Source organism: Microtus pennsylvanicus, chromosome 21 (genome assembly GCF_037038515.1).
Source record: "Microtus pennsylvanicus isolate mMicPen1 chromosome 21, mMicPen1.hap1, whole genome shotgun sequence".
Classification (NCBI taxonomy): Eukaryota; Metazoa; Chordata; class Mammalia; order Rodentia; family Cricetidae; genus Microtus; species Microtus pennsylvanicus.
Genome location: NC_134599.1, coordinates 11,849,277 through 11,868,728, shown reverse-complemented (window position 1 = coordinate 11,868,728; position 19,452 = coordinate 11,849,277). Strand labels below are relative to the sequence as shown.

Sequence of the window (19,452 nt, the reverse complement as noted above, 5' to 3'; positions counted from 1 at the left end):
ACTGAACTGGAAAGCTACTTCCGTCATTTGGCAGCTATAGCTGAGGAATCAGTTCTTTACAGCATTAATTGACACAAAGCATACTGGAGCCTTATACCTGAAACATAGTGCAATATTTACGTTTCCACTTAAAAATGAATAGAAGTGACATCAACTTTTATAATATACTGACCCTAATTAGCTGTATAAAGATAAAATGTTACTTATAAATACATATGTATTTATATATGTTATTATATCAGTTGCAGTAAATACTAAGAAACCATTGGGGTATTTTACATTGGTTACATTGTATGAAACGTTCAAAGTTCTGTGTGTATGTTGAATTTAAAGAGTGTCTCAGTTTGGACTCGCCATACGTTTAGCACTTGCTAACTAATCTATTAACAGTGCAGATTGGTACTACAAACTTAACTGTTGAGAAATGTGAGCATTTTTTTTCTTTGCAGGGTTGCAGGTTTGTGTGCAAAAGTAGACATGTTAGTTAAATGCATTTAATGATGTGGAAAGGAATTGGCTCCTTGCCTTCCTCCCCTTTCAGAAGGTTAATAATATCCACAGACATATTGTAGCCTTTGGAGCTGTCCCTTGAACATGACCTTGAAGCTGCACTTTGGTAACCAGGAAGACACTCCTCTTCTGGGAGGATTTGTGAGGGCAAGTGGGGAGGCTTGTTCCTAGGGGTGTGGCCAGCTCATTCAAGTGCATTTATTGAAAATGGTTAATGGCATTCTTGAGAGGTAGGTGATCAAGGAGAGAACCCAATCCCTAGAGAGGACCGCCAGGACTTGCGTATTCAAACTTAGCGGAGCAACACCACGCTGGATCATTAGAGAACATCTTTTGCATTGTGCTGTTCCAAGGTAGTTGGAGTTTCCTTTAAGATCCCTGTGTGGGAACACTGGTTCTCTGGATGCTCTTCAAGTTGGCTCTGCTTCTCAGTCCCGTATCCAAGCAGCTCAGTTATTTAACTTGAAGCTGCGAGCAGCGGCGATTGGGTTTTGGCTGGAAGGCCTTGTTTGTGCATCACTGGACGTTCACTCAAGCCTGTTGCTCTACTTTCACTTTCCTTCATTCTTCTTGGCAAAACCAGCCAGTGGTGGACTGGCAGGCACACGGGGTAGTCATTCCTAGCTCGCTTCCCTGCCTCCTTTGCCTACACTTGGAAGCAAAGTCTCTCGTTTTAAGAATGACCTACTTGCAGGTTTGACTACTGTTTCATTCACCAGCTGCATTATTTTTCCTGCCTCAGTCCTTCCCAAGTAATCCTGGGGACTCAAACTTTCTGTGTAACACATCCCGGAGTCCCTGCAAATCTGGGAAAGGAGAAGGGCAAAGATTGTGACCCATGTAGCTTCTTCTCCAGGCAGAACAGTTCTTTAATGTTCTACTCCTTAGTTGAATTCAAGTTTTTTTTTTCTAAGTGCTTGAGAAGCCTTTGGGAATTATCCTTTGATGAACTGGATATTAGTACAATTCATTCTCTCTGTTCAGAGGCAAGGCACCAGTGGGCCAGGCTAATTGCTTCAAGCAGAAAGAACTCCCAGAACCTTGGGACTGCAATAGAAGAATGATAAGGAAAGTAGCCAAAAAAGGAAGCGTGGAAGGGCTTCCTTGTAGGGGTTTTGATGATTTAGCATCTGTAGGGAAAGTTCCTTAAAAAAAATTTTTTTTTGATTGTTGAACAGGAGAACATTCAAAAGTAAGACAGATAGAGGCCCGCTGGGAACGCTGTGCAGCCTGGAATAGCTTAGGCTTCTGTTCAATCATTTCCCCAAACAGGAAACCACAAAATGTTAGAGATTAAGGTCACTAGATCATTGGGAAAAGAGCATAAGTTTGTCTGCAAAGCATTATGATGTATTGTGAACGGGCCAAAAGGCAAGCATAAATCTTTCATTGAAAAATGTAACAACAAAAGTCTACCCTTCACAAAAAAGCTCAGTTTGCTTTTCCATTGTACCAAGAGGCCCAAGCTGCTTCGAGCGGCATTTCTGTAATTTTCCTAGTGAGGGGATGGGCAATGGGAACACAAGGAGACAAGCCTTGAGCTGTCTGTGGGTGAGGCGTGTGTTTTGCTTTGCCTTTGCACACTTACAAATCTGGTAAAGTTTAGGTTGCATGTGGGCGCATGTCATTTGCTTTCTATCAGACCTTGTTATATTGGTGGCAATGAAAATCTACCAGCATGAACCTTTGTCTGCAGTTCTGCCTCAAGCCCCTTCTAAGTTATAGGGGCTATGTCCAAAGAGCCCACACCTCCCTTTCCACCTCAGTTGTCTCATGGCACCCCTAATTTAGGTAAGGCGAAGCCTAGGTGGAGTATGGAGACTCTCTGGATGGATCTGAGATCTGTGGGGTGCTCTTCTGGGGGTATCTGGTTATGACCTCGAGACTTAGATCATCTTACACCTTTTTTTTTAATTGATTTTTATTGAGCTCTACTTTTTTTTCTGCTCCTGTTCTTGCCTCTCCCCTCCCCTTCAACCCTCTCCCAAGGTCCTGATGCTCCCAATTTACTCAGGATATCTTGTCTTTTTCTACTTCCCATATAGATTAGGTCTTCATATGTCTCTCTTAGAGTCTTTATTGTTGTCTAGGTTCTCTGGGATTGCGATTGGTAGGTTGGTTTTCTTTGCTTTATGTTTAAAAACCACTTATGAGTGAGTACATATGATAATTGTCTTCCTGGGTCTGGGTTACCTCACTCAATATGATGTTTTCTAGTTCCATCCATTTGCCTACAAATTTCAAGGTATCGTTATTTTTTTCTGCTGTGGAATACTCCATTGTGTAAATTTACCACATTTTCCTTATCCATTTTTTGGTCAAGAAGCATTTAAGTTGTTTCCAGGTTCTGGCTATAACAAACAATGCTGCTATGAACATAGTTGAGCACATGTCCTTGCTCAAGGGCTTCATTGTAGGGGTATGTATATATATATATATATATATATATATATATATATATATATATATATATATATATATACCCAAAAGTGGTCTTGAAGAAGGTTGTTTCTTAATTTTCTGAGAAATCACCACACTGAAATCCAAAGCAACTGTACCAGCTTGCATTCCCACCAGCAATGCAGAAGTGTTCCCTTTACCCCACATCCTCTCCAGCATAAGCTGTCATCAGTGTTTTGTATCTTGGCCATTCTTACAGGTGTAAGATGGAATCTCAGAGTTGTTTTGATTTGCATTTCTCTGATGACTAAGGATGTTGAGCATTTTCTTAAGTGTCTTTCAGCCATTTTAGATTCCTCTGATGAGAGTTCTCTGTTTAGGTCTGTACTCCATTTTTTTTTGTTGGTTTATTTGTTCTTTTGATGACTAATTTCTTGAGTTTTTTGTATATTCTGTAGATCAGATCTCTGTCTGATGTGGGTTTGGTGAACATCTTTTCCCATTCTGTATACTGCTGCTTTATCTTGTTGACTGTGTCCTTTGCTTTACAGAAGCTTTTCAGTTTCAGGTAGTCCCATTTATTAATTGTTTCTCTCAGAGTCTATGCTGCTAGGGTTATATTTAGGAATGGGTCTCCTGTGTCAATGAGTTCAAGTATACTTCCCACTTTCTCTTCTATGAGGTTCAGTGTGGCTGGTTTTATGTTGAGGTCTTTGATCCATTTGGACTTGAGTTTTGTGCATGGTGATAGACACGAATCTATTTTCATTCTTCTACATGTTGATATCCAGTTATGCCAGCACCATTTGTTAAATATGTTTTTTTTCCATTTGATATTTTTCTGCTTCTTTGTCAAAAATCAGGTGTTTGGAAGTGTGTGGATTAATATCTGGGTCTTCAATTTGGTTCCATTGGTTCTCCTGTCTGTTTTTATGCCAATACCAGACTGTTTTTATTTATTTATTGATTGATTGATTGATTTTTTTTTGAGACAGGGTTTCTCTGTAGCTTTTGGTTCCTGTCCTGGAACTAGCTCTTGTAGACCAGGCTGGCCTCGAACTCACAGAGATCCGCCTGCGTCTGCCTCCTGAGTGCTGGGATTAAAGGCGTGCGCCACCACCGCCCGGCTCCAGACTGTTTTTAATACTGCAGCTCTGTAGTAGAGTTTGAAGTCAGGGACTGTGATGCCTCCAGAAATTCTTTTATTGTACAACATTGTTTTGGCTCTCCTGGGCTTTGTGCTTTTCCATATGAATTGAGTACCATTCTTTCGAGGTCTGTGAAGAATTTTGCTGGGATTTTAATGGGTATTGCATTCAATCTGTAGATTGCTTTTGGGAAGATTGCCATTTTTACTATGTTAATTCTACCTACCCAAGAGCATGGGAGATCTTTCCACTTTCTGGTGTCTTTTTTCAATTTCTTTCTTTAAAGATTTAAAGTTCTTGTAATACAAGTCTTTCACTTGTTTGGTTTGAGTTACTCTGAGATATTTTATGCTATTTGTGGCTATTGTGAAGGGTGATGTTTCTCTGATTCCTTTCTCAGTCTGTTTATCATCTGTGTACAGGAGGGCTACTGATTTATTTAGTTGATCTTGTATCCTGCTATATTACTGAAAGTGTTTATGAGTTGTATAAGTTCCTTGGTAGAATTTTGAGGGTTGCTTATGTAAACTATCATATCATCAGCAAATAGTGAGAGTTTGACTTCTTCTTTTCCAATTTGTCTCCCCTTGATCTCCTTTTGTTGTCTTATTGCTCTAGCTAGGACCTCAAGAACTATATTGAATAGATATGGAGAGAGTGGACAACCTTGTCTTGTTCCTGATTTCAGTGGGATTGCTGTGAGTTTCTCTCCATTAAGTTTGATGTTGGATGTTGACTTGTTGTATATTGCCTTTATTATATTTAGATACCTAAATATAGTAATTACTTGTATCCCTGCTTTCTCAAGACCTTTATCATGAAGGAATGTTGTATTTTGTTGAAAGCTTTTTCAGCATCTAATGAGATGATCATGTAGTTTTTATTTTGCAGTTGTTTATATGGTGAATTACGTTGACAGATTTTCATATGTTGAACCATCCCTGCCTCTCTGGAATGAAGCCAACTTACTTGATCATGGTGGGTGATGGTTCTGATGTGTTCTTGGATTCATTTTTCCAGTATTTTAGTTAGTATTTTTGCATTGATGTTCATTAGTGAGATTGGTCTGTAATTCTCTTTCTTAGTAATGCCTTTATGTGGCTTGGGTATCAGGGTAATTGTAGCCTCATAAAAAGAGTTTGACAATGTTCCTTCTGTTTCTATTGTGTGGGACAATTTGAAGAGTATTGGTATTAGTTCTTCTTTGAAAATCTTGTAGAATTCTGAGCTGAAACCATCTGGTCCTGGGATTTTTTTGGTTGAGAGACTTTTGATTATTGTTTCTATTTCTTTAGCAGTTATAGGTATAGTTAATTTGCTTATCTGGTCTTGGTTTCATTTTGGTAAGTGATATTTATCCAGAAAACCTTCCTTTTCCTTTAAGTTTTCCAGTTTTGTGGAGTATAGGTTTTAGAAATATGACCTGAGGATTCTCTGTATTTCCTCCGTGTCTGTAGTTATGTCCCCCTTTTCATTTCTGATTTTGTTAATTTGGATATTCTCTCTCTGCCTTTTGGTTAGTTTGGATAAAGGTTTTTCTATTTTGTTGATTTTTTCAAAGAACCAACTCTTTGTCTCATTGATTCTTTGTATTGCTTTTTTTTGTTTTGTTTTTATTTTGTTGGTTTCAGTTCTCAGTTTGATTATTTCCTGCTGTCTAGTTCTCTTGGGTGAGTTTGCTTCTTTTTGTTTTAAAGTTTTCAGATGTTCTGTTAATTCACTAGTGTGGGATTTTTCCAGCTTCTTTATGTAGGCATTTAGTGTTATGAACTTGCCTCTTAACACTGTTTTCATTGTATCCCATAAATTTGGGTATGTTGTGTGGTCATTTTCATTGAATTTTAGGAAGCCTTTAATTTTTTTCTTTATTTCTTCCTTGACCCATTGGTGATTCACATCTTACACCTTCATATACCATCATCTGACTCTGCTCCTTAGAGAAGCAGGCATTCTTGCGGAGACAGTTAATCCCTGGGTGAACTGCCGATTTGTGTACGTTGAGAATCTGCAATGTTTATGCTTTGAGTTGTTAACATGGCTAGGGTTTCAGAAAGGCTGGAGTGAAGCTGACTGCTGTTGGCCCGTCTTCTGAGGAAACCGTCAAGGATAAAAGAGCAAGCGTGCCTCTCCTCTCCTGATTGTTCACTGGTTTGTCAAGTTTAGGAAAGTCAGCTGCGTCAGGACAAGGGTCAGCCCTTTTCAGATCTGGTCCCAGGTGCTTGGCCCCTCAGCTACTCATGTAAATATTGGTCTGTTGGACTCACATGCGATGACTGGGCAATCAAACAAATCAACATCACATCGGCTATCTAAGTGAAACCGCTGTCAGCTGCCTCTCCCACAAAAGGCCGCTTCCCTTCCATCCAGACGGAAGTGACACTCAGCAGCCCGCCGGTCCAGAAGCGGGAGGAAATACATGAGCAAAGTTGGCTGAGACTTACTGTTTTTTTCCCCAGACAGAGACATAGGTACAAGAAAACACTTTTTTTTTTTCTGTTCTTAAAAATAAGATGAGACTAAGAGCATTGATCTTGGCTATGAGGCATCTGCCCTAACTTCCATGTGTGAGGACACTAGGGAAGGATAGAGCCACATGGGGGGGGGGAGGCCACAGCACAGTGCCAGTGTGCCATGGCTAAGGGGAAGTAAGAGTGCAGCTTGGCAGAGTTCCACTGTTGGAGTTCGGATTCCTATTACATCTTTGATAGATTGGGAGATTTGAAAACAATTGGACTTTGTTTTGCTGTCTGGGAGGCTGCAAGTCTGCAGTCATGCGGCAGCGTTGTTGACTGCAGCCTGGGTCCTCTTAGAAGGCAATCTGATGATTTCTGGTATTGTCACATTAAAAGAAAAGAATCATTTAAAAAAAAAAAACCTCTCCAGGTATCCTTCTATTGCTAGGGGGCCCACCTTCATGACCCATCAGATCCAAAGGCTCCTTCTTCTGACTGTGTGGCATTGGGGACTAGAGTTTGGCATGGTGGGTTATGACTTGAATCTGAAATGTCCCTTACACATTCAGGCTTCTCACGCCATAGCTGATGGCACTAATTTTGGAGGTTGTGGAGCCTTTAGGAAGTGGGTCTGGCTGGCAGAAGTAAGTCACTAGGATGGGTCTTTAAAGGTGTATGTATACAGTGTTCTGCCTGAATGTATGCCTGCAGGCCATAAGAGGGCACAAGATCTCATTACAGATGGTTGTGGGCCACCCCGTGGTTGCTGGGAATTGAACTCAGGTCCTCTGGAAGAGCAGCCAGTGCTCTTAACTGCTGAGCCATCTCTCCAGCCCCTCATGTGGCCTTCACCAGCCCCTGCTGTTGGCTATCACACTGTGGTCAGCACAACTGTGTTGGATTCTAATTCTTATGACCTTAGTCACATATTTCATTTGAAAAGTACTGAGTTGTTGTGTATTTTACCTCAAAGGTGGCTGGGATGAGATTATTACCAAAAATGTTCATTGTTTTCTACACATGGGATGCTGTGAGCACTGTACGCACAGGTCACATGGTTCTCCCAATTCTTATATGCTTTTGGTCCCCATTGTATGGGTGAGGAAATGTCAGTGGATGGACCTAGTAGCTTAGTTGAGGCAAATCTGCTGTTCTGTTCAGAGTTCAGGTGTAAACCTCGGCAGAGCCTGTGGTGTTAACTACAAACTGAGATTCTTCAGTTCAAAGGTTTATGTTTACTTTGACTTTGACTTGGTCCCTGCAAGCAGTGACCTTTGGCAGTGACACACTGCGGAAGCGGGTGATTAGAAGCATGGTGTGAGCTTAGGCATAGCCTTGCTTTGTTTTCTGCACCCCACATAACCATGGGTCTGCGAGTGGGCCTCTCTGAATCTCTGCCACCTTGCACTGAAAATGGGACCCTTAGCAGCTGCCTTCTGTGAGATGCTTAGCCTGCTTCCCACGGCAGAACAACAGTAGGCTCCAGTATTATTCAAGACCTCTTTTCTTTTAAAGCAGTGCGATTTACCACACTTGCGTAGCATTTAAGGTGGGGGAAATTCCTTGCGATCTTGAATTCCAGGCTTTTAAGTGCTTTTAGAGCAATAATGTAATAATTTACAGTTCTACCTTTCAAGAAAAGCCGAGGTGTTATGACCGATGTGCATAAAATAAGCGCTGGCGGGCTGCCTCTGAAGAGCCGGGGTGTGTTTGCCTGTCCTGGCTGCATGTCCTCCTGCTGCAGATTCGTGTCTGGATCTCCATGAAAGTCTGTCAGATGATCGCCGTGATTCACTTTACAAGTGCTTCATGGATCCTTTGAAGCCACTGTGAGCTAGTCAGCACACCAAATAAGAGGAAGACTACGCTCTCTGAACCGCTGCGAAGTAGCTTCCGTGCTGGGAGCTGGGAGCACATGTTCCCATTGCCTCTCACTTCTGTTGTGTGGTGTCACCATGTCTGTGCCCAGAAAAGCAAATGGAACCTCTGTGAGGTTAACGTTCACGTCTTGGTGCTCTTGGTCTCAGAGTGCAGACATGAGCATCACCGGTCCAGCGCTTTATGGATCTAGGTTTTCTAGCCGTTAGCAGTGGAAATACAAGAGCATTGGTTAAAAGATACCAACGAATCACAAAATTCCCAGAACTCGTGCAGGACTGAGATGAGAAAAGAAAGGAACCCAAGAGGCTTGGACGTTTACATAGGAGAGGGAGTTTGTGCACTGCTCAGGTCCCCTGGGTCCCTTTGCCCACCAGCCAGTCTGCAGCTGAGGAGCTTTGAGTCCCTGGGCTGATCCACATTCCCGTCCCTCCTGCAGAAGAAGGAAACTGAGTGGCATTCTCTGAGGGGCCGTGCCCAGTGAGTGCCCGGTAGCAGGAGTAGTAATCAAGAGAAGACAGAGCGGACCTGACGAGACAGAGCAACATGTGATTCCACACAGAGTGACATAAAACCTGCGAAGAGTGGAAGCCCCGCCCTCCAAGCATCAGTAGGTTCCAGGGGAGAACGAAGTGGAGCAGGTACAGCAAGCACATAGACGGCCCCTTCCTCAGGCAGCGAAGGCATTCCACAGCAGCTCCAGGAAGGCTGAAGACACCTTCAGAATGTAGGCATAAGCGAGGACTTTCAAAAACAGAGTCCAGCAGCCCAGGAGATAATGACAAGAATTGACCAAGGGGACATATGAAATTGAAAAGCCTCTTCGCACCAAAGGAAATCATTACAGTTAAGAGACAACCTACAAATGAAAGGCAGTCATTGCCAGCCACACATCTGACAGGGGAATCATATCGACATTACATAAAGAACTCCAAAATGAAACAACAGAAATTAATCCAATCCATGTAATCAAAAGAATAGAACAGACAATGCCCAACAGCATTCGAATGTCCAATAAGTCTATGAAGAAATGTTCAGCATCTGTAGTCCCCAGGGCAACATAAATCAAAACGATATGGAAAGATAGACATTTGCAATCCTAGCCCTGGGGACATGGAGACAGGAAGATTCCTCGGATTTGCCGGTCAGCTAGCTTTGCTGCTTGGCTAGTGAGAGGCTTGTCTTAGCAAACCAACAGAAAACAAAAAAGAGACAGTGGCTGAAGAACGACACTCAGGGCTGTCTTCTGTCTGTCTTCACATGCATGTGTGTGTCTATACACAGACACTCACAAACACACACACACAGACATACACACACCAAAACAAAATAAACTATGTGGAGAGTCCATCTTTCTCCAGTCAGAATGGCGATCATAAAACAAAACTGGGAACAAATGCTGGCGAGCGAGGTTGGGTAGTGTTAGTAATGGAACTTTATGTTGTTCTTGGGCTCATCAGCGGGCACATCCATTATGGAAGCCATTATGGAGGTTCCCAAGGAAACTAATAATAGAGCTATCATGGGGCCCAGCTGTGCCACACCTGGGTTCATAGCCAGAGGAATCCAAAGTGAGCACGCCACAGAGGTGCTTGGACACCCATGTTTACTGCAGCACTATTCACCACAGTGATGTCATGGGCTCTGCCGAGATGCGCATCAACAAATGTGCGGGTAAAGCCAGTGCAGACTAGACTACATACATACACAATGGAGTTTTAGTAAGTCGTAAAGGAGAACAAAATGCTGGCCTTTGCAGGGAGATGGATTGAATGCGAGATCGCGTTATGAGAAACTATGCTCAGAAAAATGAGTATCGGATGTTTTCTTTCATATGCAGATTGTAAGTTTATACACGCACACATGCACATACGCGCCCCCTCCCTGACGGCATCAAAGTGAAATAGGGAGAAAAAGTAGGAAAGGGGGTGATGGACGAGAGAGTGATGTCAGGGTAAATATGAACGGAGCTCACTATGTACTTGTACAGAAATGTCATACTGAAACCTAGAATTTCTATAATGAATATATACTAAAGACAAAATTATAGTAAAAAAAAAACCAAAGAAGGCCAGCCCTATTAGACTCTGTCACCCTCTGTGAATAATTCCTCCTCCCCTGCATTCTTGCCCACACAAAGAGAGAAATGATTGAGAGAGATATCTCAGCAGAGATGGACAAACTGCCCGACGTTGTTCTGGAAACACGAACTGGGTTCCACACTCACTCACCTACAGTTTCCAGGGGCTTTGGAGATACTGATCTCTTAGTCGTGGGAACAAGTGCTTTCTGTTTTGGAGTGTCTAAGTTGCTTTCTGAAGGAGATATAGGTAGGACTTGGAAAGTCTGGAATCCAGAAGTCACTCAGGACCTCATACACTCATGACTTCCTTAACAACACAGTGGCCATTTACCTAGCCCTGCCTCGGGACGGTGGGTAAGAATAAAGCCGTGTGGAGAGGAACGCACTTCGGGGTACAGAGGAAAACACTTTTCCTGTGTGTTGTTTTTCCATTTACGTATGTGTTCATGGATGTATCCATCTGTTATGCATGGATGATTGTGCCACAGGACACATGTGGATAGAATAAGAGAGCATTAAAATGAAGGCAGTTCTCTCCACATGTGGGTTCCAAGGGTTAAATTCAGATCTGGTGACAAGACAGTATACCAGCTGAGTCACCTCCGCTGCCCACCCTCTGCTTTTTATCAACGATGAAAAGATGATTGTTCTCCTGATCTCCTGATGCCTTGCTCATAAATGCTTCAGTTTTGGAATGAGGTTTAAGATGATCTAAGAACCAAAAGCTGTTCTATCTGGTTGCTGTGAGAGACGGGACTGGTAGCATTTGGAGGTTTGCAGGCTCTTTACCCAGTTACAGCCTTTGTCAAACCAAGGCACCCGGTTTGCTCTTAGTGTCCCTGCCTGTAACACAGTTTTCCATTATGGCAGCGCTGTAACCACGTGACCTAAAATCTCCACCCCAATCAGACTATGAAACAAGTCAAGCATCCTATGGCTGCCTTGAAACTGTGGCACTTCCTCATTCTTTACACAAGTTGAAAGCTTGCGCACAGTTTAAAAATATGGCAGTTATAGAAGATAAACAAGTGGAGTGCAATTTTTGATTTTTTTTTTTTTATTCAACAAGCATTTTCTGCTGGGTGGTGCTGGTACACGCCTTTAATCCCAGCACTCAGAAGGAAGAGGCAGGCGGATCTTTGTGAGTTCAAGGCCAGCCTGGCCTACAAGAGCTAGTTCCAGGACAGGCTCCATAGCTACAGAGAAATCAAGTCTTGAAAAAACAAACAAACAAACAAACAAAAAACCAACCAACCAAACAATCAAACAAAACCAAGCACTTTTCCATCTTGTAGCATAACAATCAGTTTTACTGAGCTAACCAGCCAGTCCTCCAGAGAGGGAAGGAAAATGTCACAAGAATGCTTGTGCTTCTTGTTGGCTTCATAGACTTTGGGGAACCGGAGTTGGGGTGCTCCGGGCACTGCCTGGTTCATTTCTGGAAAACAGCTCCAACTGTCTTCCCTTGCTTCTTGTTTAATTTGATGCACTGTTGACCCGGAAATGTAGCTATATGCCACTTCTCTCTCTTCTCTTTGACTCTAGACTTTGTGGCTTTAATTACCATCACACAGGTGGGAAAGCTCGCGTGACTCTCCTGCTCTTAGCTCTGAAAATCGTGGTCCTGGGAAACTCCTCGGTCTAGGACAGATGGATGACCTGTCTGGGAAAAGCCAGGCCCTGTGTACGTGTGCACATCTTTCATTGTCTGCAGGAGTGTGGGGTCAGGCCGGGCCCTGAGATCTCTGTGTCTCTCTGGATGCGAGAAAATGGCACAGATGCATGATTTCCAGACTCCATGCACCTGGGTCCTCAGCTCACAGGTGCTGCACCCTGGGCTCTTTTACCCACTCATTGGTCTTGAGGTCGCCTGATAAAGACCAAGAAGCCACCCCTGCTAACTCCAGGCAGTGACTGGTGTGCATTGCAAACCTGGAGAAGTGGCAGTAACATACAGCATCTGCTGAAGAAGACGGAGCGTGCAGCTTACAGGCTTCCGCCATTGCTGACTCTTTGTTCCATCTGGACACCCAACCTGTTGGAGGGTACCATTCCCATTCAGGGCAGGTGTCTCCTGACTCACTCCGCTCACTCACCTAGATTCCAGTTGTCTCTAGACCCATCCTCATAGGAACATGCAGAAGTCTGCTTTAGCAAAGAGCCAAGTTGGCAACCACGAGGGTCATAACCATTTATTTAATTTCTCTTTTGCTGTTATTTTGTGATTTGATTCGTGGGCCTTTTAGAAATTAAAAGTGTGTGCCTTGCTTTGAAAAGAAAAGCTATTCATTGACCCCCAAAGTGGGTCTTCTACATCAAGATTGGGCATCTTGGCCCTTGCTACCTTGTTCCAGAGTGTTGGTGTTTTTGTTCATGAAGAATGGACTGATGAGGGAAGCAGCTCAGAGGTGGGCTTTGTCTCAGTTCGGATCAGCACGTGCATGCTGCAATACTGTGCAGACTAGCCTGTAAGCTATGACTTTTGTCGTGGTCCCTTAAGAATGAAAAAAAAAAAACCAAGTAAACAACCTTATGCTGGTTTCTAAGGTATGGTGAAGCTAAAAAGGTAGCTTCCAGGGACACATCTGGGATAAGATAATTCATAGCATGGGCATGAACAGCCCAGAAGAACAGACAGCCTGGGGAACTGCTAATTAATCTGTATCTTTCCACTGAACTATGGAAGGAGAATTACTTTGTACGTGATTATCTCTGTTAATCAGCCATAATGAGGCCGCCGTATAACGGCGCAGCGTTTGAGCCTTGTTCACTGGTACCCACCACGTGTAATTGTTTCCATACATTTGGCTCAAACAGCTGCATGAGGCATTGCACAGAGCGTAAGGACTAGAAGCCTTTGGGGCTGTGTTTTGTATAAACAATGCAAATATTTTATTGCTCAGTTGAGTCAAATCTTGAAAAATGGCCTTAAATCTGCCAAGGTCTTTTTCATTTGGGTTCCTGTGTAGGAGGGGGTGGCGACAGGGGCTGAGGGACATGGAAGGCTGAGTGTCCCTGTGGTGGAGGCCCAGGACTCTTTCATCTTAGCCTGATTCCCATCCCACCTCTGTTCGAGGATTGGGAGTGGGTCAAAGTCCTGGCTTTTTAATGCTATTTAAGCCTTTTAGGAAGCCACGCAGAGCTGGAAACAGATGCAGCAAACACTTGCTATCTAATATGAAGACTGAACCAAAGGTTTCCTCCGCTCAGGCCAAAGCAGAGCCTCGGAAGTAAACCAAAGTTTGTGAAGAGTCTAGAAAGCCTCTTGATTGGGGAGAGTAGCAATGCTTTGTGAGAATTAGGATCATGTTAGCCCCGTGTAAACCATCTCAGAAGGACAGAAAACAAAGGAGGAAGTGGCTCAGGTCTCTCTCTACCTTGTAAATTAATGAGCCATGTTATTTTCCAAACTTTTCATTTCATATATGTGTGTTTGTAGATATATTGAGTAAGATAATTGTAATACGGCTTATATTTGACTTTCAGCCTTCATATTTCAATTTTAAGATAAGCACATCCCATTTCACTTCATTATTGGACCAAATACTTAAGTGATTTTGCACCATCCCATAAAATTCCCATATCATGGTACCGTTAACTATACACCAGCTACAAGATGTTGGATTTTGAGTTCTTGGTTATAATGAGACTCAACAAGTATAGTTAAATGCATTTTTTTTTCTTTCTTTTCCTAGAGTTCATTTGACAAATAGGGTTACTGGGAACAGAAAGTACCTATATTTCTAAACCCTTGACATGTGAATTGTGAGCTGTGTGGGGAGAAGGGAAGCCAGCCCAGCATTCTCTGTGGTATCCATTTATGTAGGAGGGAACAGTGTTCTGGAATGGGAGGATGCTCTTCTCTGTGAACGAGTGGCCATCACAGTAAAGCCAAGAAGCCTTGAGAGTGGCACAGGCTCAACAGATGTTTATCTTTCTGTTTGAAGATGCTGTGGTTGCTACAAATGACACAGGAGGACCAAGCAGAGCAAAATGCAAAGTGTAGTATTCCTTGGTTCGATTAAAAGATATTCTCTTGCTAGTCAGCCAAGTGAGTTGTTCATGCCTACATGATGAACACACACACACACACACACACACACACACACACACACTGGGCTTTTAGATTTGCTTAAACCTTTTAAGAAGGTAGCATCATCAAGGTAGAAATAGCAATAGCATACACCGTGAAATCCAATTTATGGATTCAACCAAAGGTATCCATTCAGGTCAAATTGAAGACTGAAGAGACCAACGTTGTACAGAGTCCGGGAAAGCCTCTTTGTTTATATTTTGGGACTCAGATATCTGTTGACTATGATGAACTAAGCTTGAAAGAATGCATTGGCTGAGACAGGAGCAGAGTTTCTTTCAGGTTGTTGGTGTGTGTGGTGACCTGGTAGGCAGTGAGCCTCAGATCTGCTAGCCTAGCCTCTTGGGACAATGGCTGCAAATCTCAGGTTCCCCTGTCTGATGCAGGTTCACCCTCTGTCCCTGAGTTTGCTCCTTGTTTTTCCTTCTGAATTCCTACTTGCTTAGGACTGAACTTCATTTCAGGTTCTGCTCTACAATGGCCAACTGGACATCATCGTGGCAGCCGCCTTGACAGAGCGCTCCTTGATGGCCATGGACTGGAAGGGATCAAAGGAATACAAAAAGGCACAAAGAAAGGTTTGGAAGATCTTCAAATCTGATAATGATGTGGCTGGTTATGTGCGACAAGTGGATAAATTCTACCAGGTATGCAAACAGCTGGGGCACATAGGTCGTGGGACTGGATTGGTAGGATTAAAGACAAAGCACAAAAACCACTAAGGAAAACAGCCAAGATGTGTTTCCTCCAGCCTCCTCTTAAACAGAGAAGAGAAGGCCCCATTATCAAGGTAGAGATCACTGATGTCAAGGCAGACAGAAGTCTAAGCATTGCTGAAGACATAATGAGACTCTGGAAAAGTTCAGAGTGGCAAATCATTAATGAGAAAATCCCAGTCTGTTTGGAAGTCAAAGGGAATTTGGGCAATTATTGGAGGATGACCCAATGCAGATGCCCACTGTCTCTGAACCTGTCTTTATAAGGGATGTAGAGAGCTAGCTAGAACAAGCTTTCTCCCTAGCTGACCCTGTGGAGTGAGCTCTACTCAGGGCTTAAGTGTTACTCTTGGAATTTCCTTTTGCCCTCATTTTCTTTTCTCTTTGAGTTTTGAAACAGTCCTTTGTGGACTTCATAACACTTAAGCATCTTCTCTTTCTCCTGTGGTCAGTAATACCTTTCAGTGTTAGGGACTTTGCATGACCGAGGCCATCTTGCCTGAAGGTTTCCTTAAGAGAAGGCTTCAAATCGCAGATTGCATTTCTGTAAGGGGAGGTTAATCAACTTTTTCTGTTTCTAAGAAAACATTATTATAGGCTTTAGCTTTTCCACAAGCTCATCAGTTTCATCTAACATTTAGAATTTATAGGCTCCTGTAACCTTCATTTAATTCCTCTTAAGAGGTTGGTGTTCTTAAAATATTAGTAACTTATTTTTCTCTTGCCTGAGCCACAATTAAGTTATTACTGATTTCAAGTACCAAACACTTTTGCCATTGTTGATTTCTCCATGTGTTTTTGTTATTTTTTATTTTATTATTTGCACTTTTATCATGTTATCGTTATTGTGAGTTATTTACTGCCTTTTTTAAATCTTTAAGACAGAGGTTTAGAAGACAAAGCTTTTGTTTTCACTTTATGTGTGCACTCAATGTATGTTACATGTATGTTAATCTTGGTTTTAAAGGTACACAAAATTCATTATATTGAACTAAAGCATTCATAATTTCCATCGTATTTTATCCCCTTTGGCCAGTGTGTTATTTTAAAGTGTAATGTTTAATTTTAAATAATTTTGATTCTTCCATTCTTGCATTTATTATAAACTGAAGGGAATATATACTCTATTGTAGCTTTGTGGTTTAAAAGCCCACATATCCCTTATAATTTCAACCATTTGAAATTTACTTTCTGGCCCTTGAAGTGGTTATTTTTGGCAAACATTCCCTGTATACTTTTAAAGCAATTACACTCTTCAATTGTTAGTTGTAATGCTTTTTATGTCAATCAAGCTCTTTTAAAAAACCATTTTTACGCTTATTACTTTGAGAATTTACATCACTTCACCCTTCCCACACAACTCCTGCATCCCTCAACTCCCTCTCAAATTTATGTCCTCTTTTTCTTCAATTATTGTTGAAATAGGTGCGGCAGGGCTGCGTCCCCAGCACCCCACCGCCCGCACGGCTAGCTTTACCCAAAATAATTACATGGAAACTGTATTCTTTTAAACACCGCTTAGCCCATTTCTATCTAGCCTCTTCTAGGCTAGCTCTCGCATCTGGACTAGCCCATTTCTAATAATCTGCTGTGGCCCACGAGCTGGCTTACCAGGAATGATCTTAACCTGCATCTGCCTGGAGTGGGAGAACCATGGCAACTCTCTGACTCAGCTTCTTTCTCCCAGCCTTTCGTTCTGTTTACTCCACCCACCTAAGGGTGGGCCTATCAAATGGGCCTAGCAGTTTCTTTATTGCTTAACCAATGAAATCAACAGATTGATATATGACACTCCCACATCAAATTATTATTGGTATACATGCACACATATGTATATATAATTATAGCTGAGTCCACTTAGTATTGCTTATCTCTCTATCTCTCTATCTATCTCTCTATCTATCTATCTATCTATCTATCTATCTATCTATCTATCTATTTATCTATCTATCTATATATTTAAGGCTGACCCCATGAGACTGGATAACCTAACGGAGGGCTCATTTCTGGAGAAGACTCATTTACCCTCTCTCATCAGCCATGAATTGTGTAGCCTTTCATCAGGATTGGAGCCTTGTGAGATTTCCTCTATCTCTGTTGGAATGTCAACTAGTATTATCATTGTGTGAGTCTTGTTTAGGTGACCATATTGTTAATTTTATGGGTGTAACTCTCTGTCTTATATAGAAGACACTGTCTGGAAGCAGATGCTCTGGTCCTCTGGTGCCTACAATCTTTCCATGCCCTCTTCTACAGTGTTCCCTGAACTTTAGGTGTAGGGGTTGTGTCATCCATGGGCACTCCAGAGGCAGTTGTTCTCTGTATTTGATCAGGTATGGATTTCTGTGATTTCTCTGTCTGCTACACAAAGAAGCTTCTTTGATGAGGGGTCGATAATACACTTCTCTGTGGATATAAGGAAAGATATTTAGAACATAGTTGGTAACTATGATACCTTAGAGAACTGGCAGTTGCAGGTTCTTCTCTATGGTCTATGACCTCACCATCTTGGGTACTTGGCTAAGTTTATAAAATTAGGCACAAATCTTCTCTTGTTGAGTGGGCTTTAAGTCCAGTTAGATGGCTGCTGGTTAACCCAAGAGAAACCCACTCTCACATCCTTGGGGTATCTTACCCTCAAGGTCATTGTGCTTCATGGGCTATATAGCTCGGTAAAACAGCTTTCTCTCTCTCTCTCTCTCTCTCTCTCTCTCTCTCTCTCTCTCTCTCTCTCTCTCTTTCTCTCTCTCCCTCTGTCTCTATTTCTCTATCTCTCCTTTCTCTGTCTCTGCCTATCTCTGCTCTCTCTCCTCTCTGTCTCAGTCTCTCATTTCTATCTGCCTCTCTGTCTTCCCCCCTACCCCTTCTTACCACATAGCTGACAATAGAGATCTGTTAAAATCTCCCACTATGATTGAAGATTGTTCTATTTTTCTGTTTACTTAGTGCTGTTCACTGCATATAGCCATAGAATCCTTGTTATGTATTCCTGGCACTAAATTTTTCTTTCTTATGAACTATACTCCTGTAGTGATGCATCTCATCTTAAAGTCAACCTTGATTGATAGTAGTGTAACTGTACCAAGTTTCTTTTGAAAGTATTCATGGGGGATGCCTTTTTTTTCTCAGCATTCCCCGGTCTGTCATTTTATAATGTCATATTTAATATATGTTTCTTTTGCACAGTATAATGGCTTTTATTTTTTGTGTGTGCTTTCTGACATATTCTAGATTTGGAGTCATACATTTGCATTTAATGTAATTACTGATTTCTGTTTTTAGGTCCTACTGTCTCATTACATGTTTTCTATTTATTCCGTTGGGTCTATATTTTTAATCCGTTGTAGTTTTAACTCCTTAGAGTTTTATGTCATTTTATTATCTCCACTAATTAATCTGTGAACTATCATTCTTTTGAGATTGTCTTATAATAGTACTAGTTAATATGAATGCTAGACTTACTTAATGCTAATATACATAAGAATTTTACTGTTTTCCAGACAAATGTGAGAACCTCAGATTATTTTAGCCTTTACCTACTCTGCTGTTTTTTGCTATTAATCAAACAATCCTGTATCTGGTTTAAACAGGCATTATTTACACCTTTGAACCAGCACTCACTGAGAATTCACTACATGTTTAACCTACCAGCCGCCATCAAGTTTAGTGCATTTCTTGTCCCCCCCGGGGGGGGAGGGGATCTCTTTAGCATTTATTTTAGAAGTGCATGCTGACAACATGGTCTCTATTTTTGTCTTTTAAGTGCTGTTATCTTACCTTTGATTAGCAAGGCCATGTCTAGTGCAATGGGAGGCTGCCTTTGATTGGGGTGGTTGTGTGACATGCAATGGGAGGCCGCTGTTGATTGGGTGGTTGTGTGGCATGCAATGGGAGGCCGCTGTTGATTGGGTGGTTGTGTGGCATGCAATGGGAAGCTGCTGTTGATTGGGTGGTTGTGTGGCATGCAATGGGAGGCTGCTGTTGATTGGGTGGTTGTGTGGCATGCAATGGGAGGCCGCTGTTGATTGGGTGGTTGTGTGGCATGCAATGGGAGGCTATTGTTGATTGGGTGGTTGTGTGACATGCAATGGGAGGCCGCTGTTGATTGGGTGGTTGTGTGGCATGCAATAGGAGGCCGCTGTTGATTGGGTGGTTATGTGGCATGCAATAG

General features: G+C 42.2%; 1 protein-coding gene across 2 annotated transcripts in view; it reads left to right on the top strand.

Annotated features, from left to right (window-relative positions):
- Positions 1 to 19,452, top strand: part of Cpvl (carboxypeptidase vitellogenic like) — a 100,795-nt gene that overhangs the window by 62,434 nt on the left and 18,909 nt on the right. For both annotated transcript variants that reach the window (XM_075955333.1, XM_075955332.1), the window contains one exon: positions 15,030 to 15,212. In XM_075955333.1, coding sequence (XP_075811448.1) covers positions 15,030 to 15,212 — 183 coding nt within the window. The remainder of the gene's footprint in view (positions 1 to 15,029; positions 15,213 to 19,452) is intronic.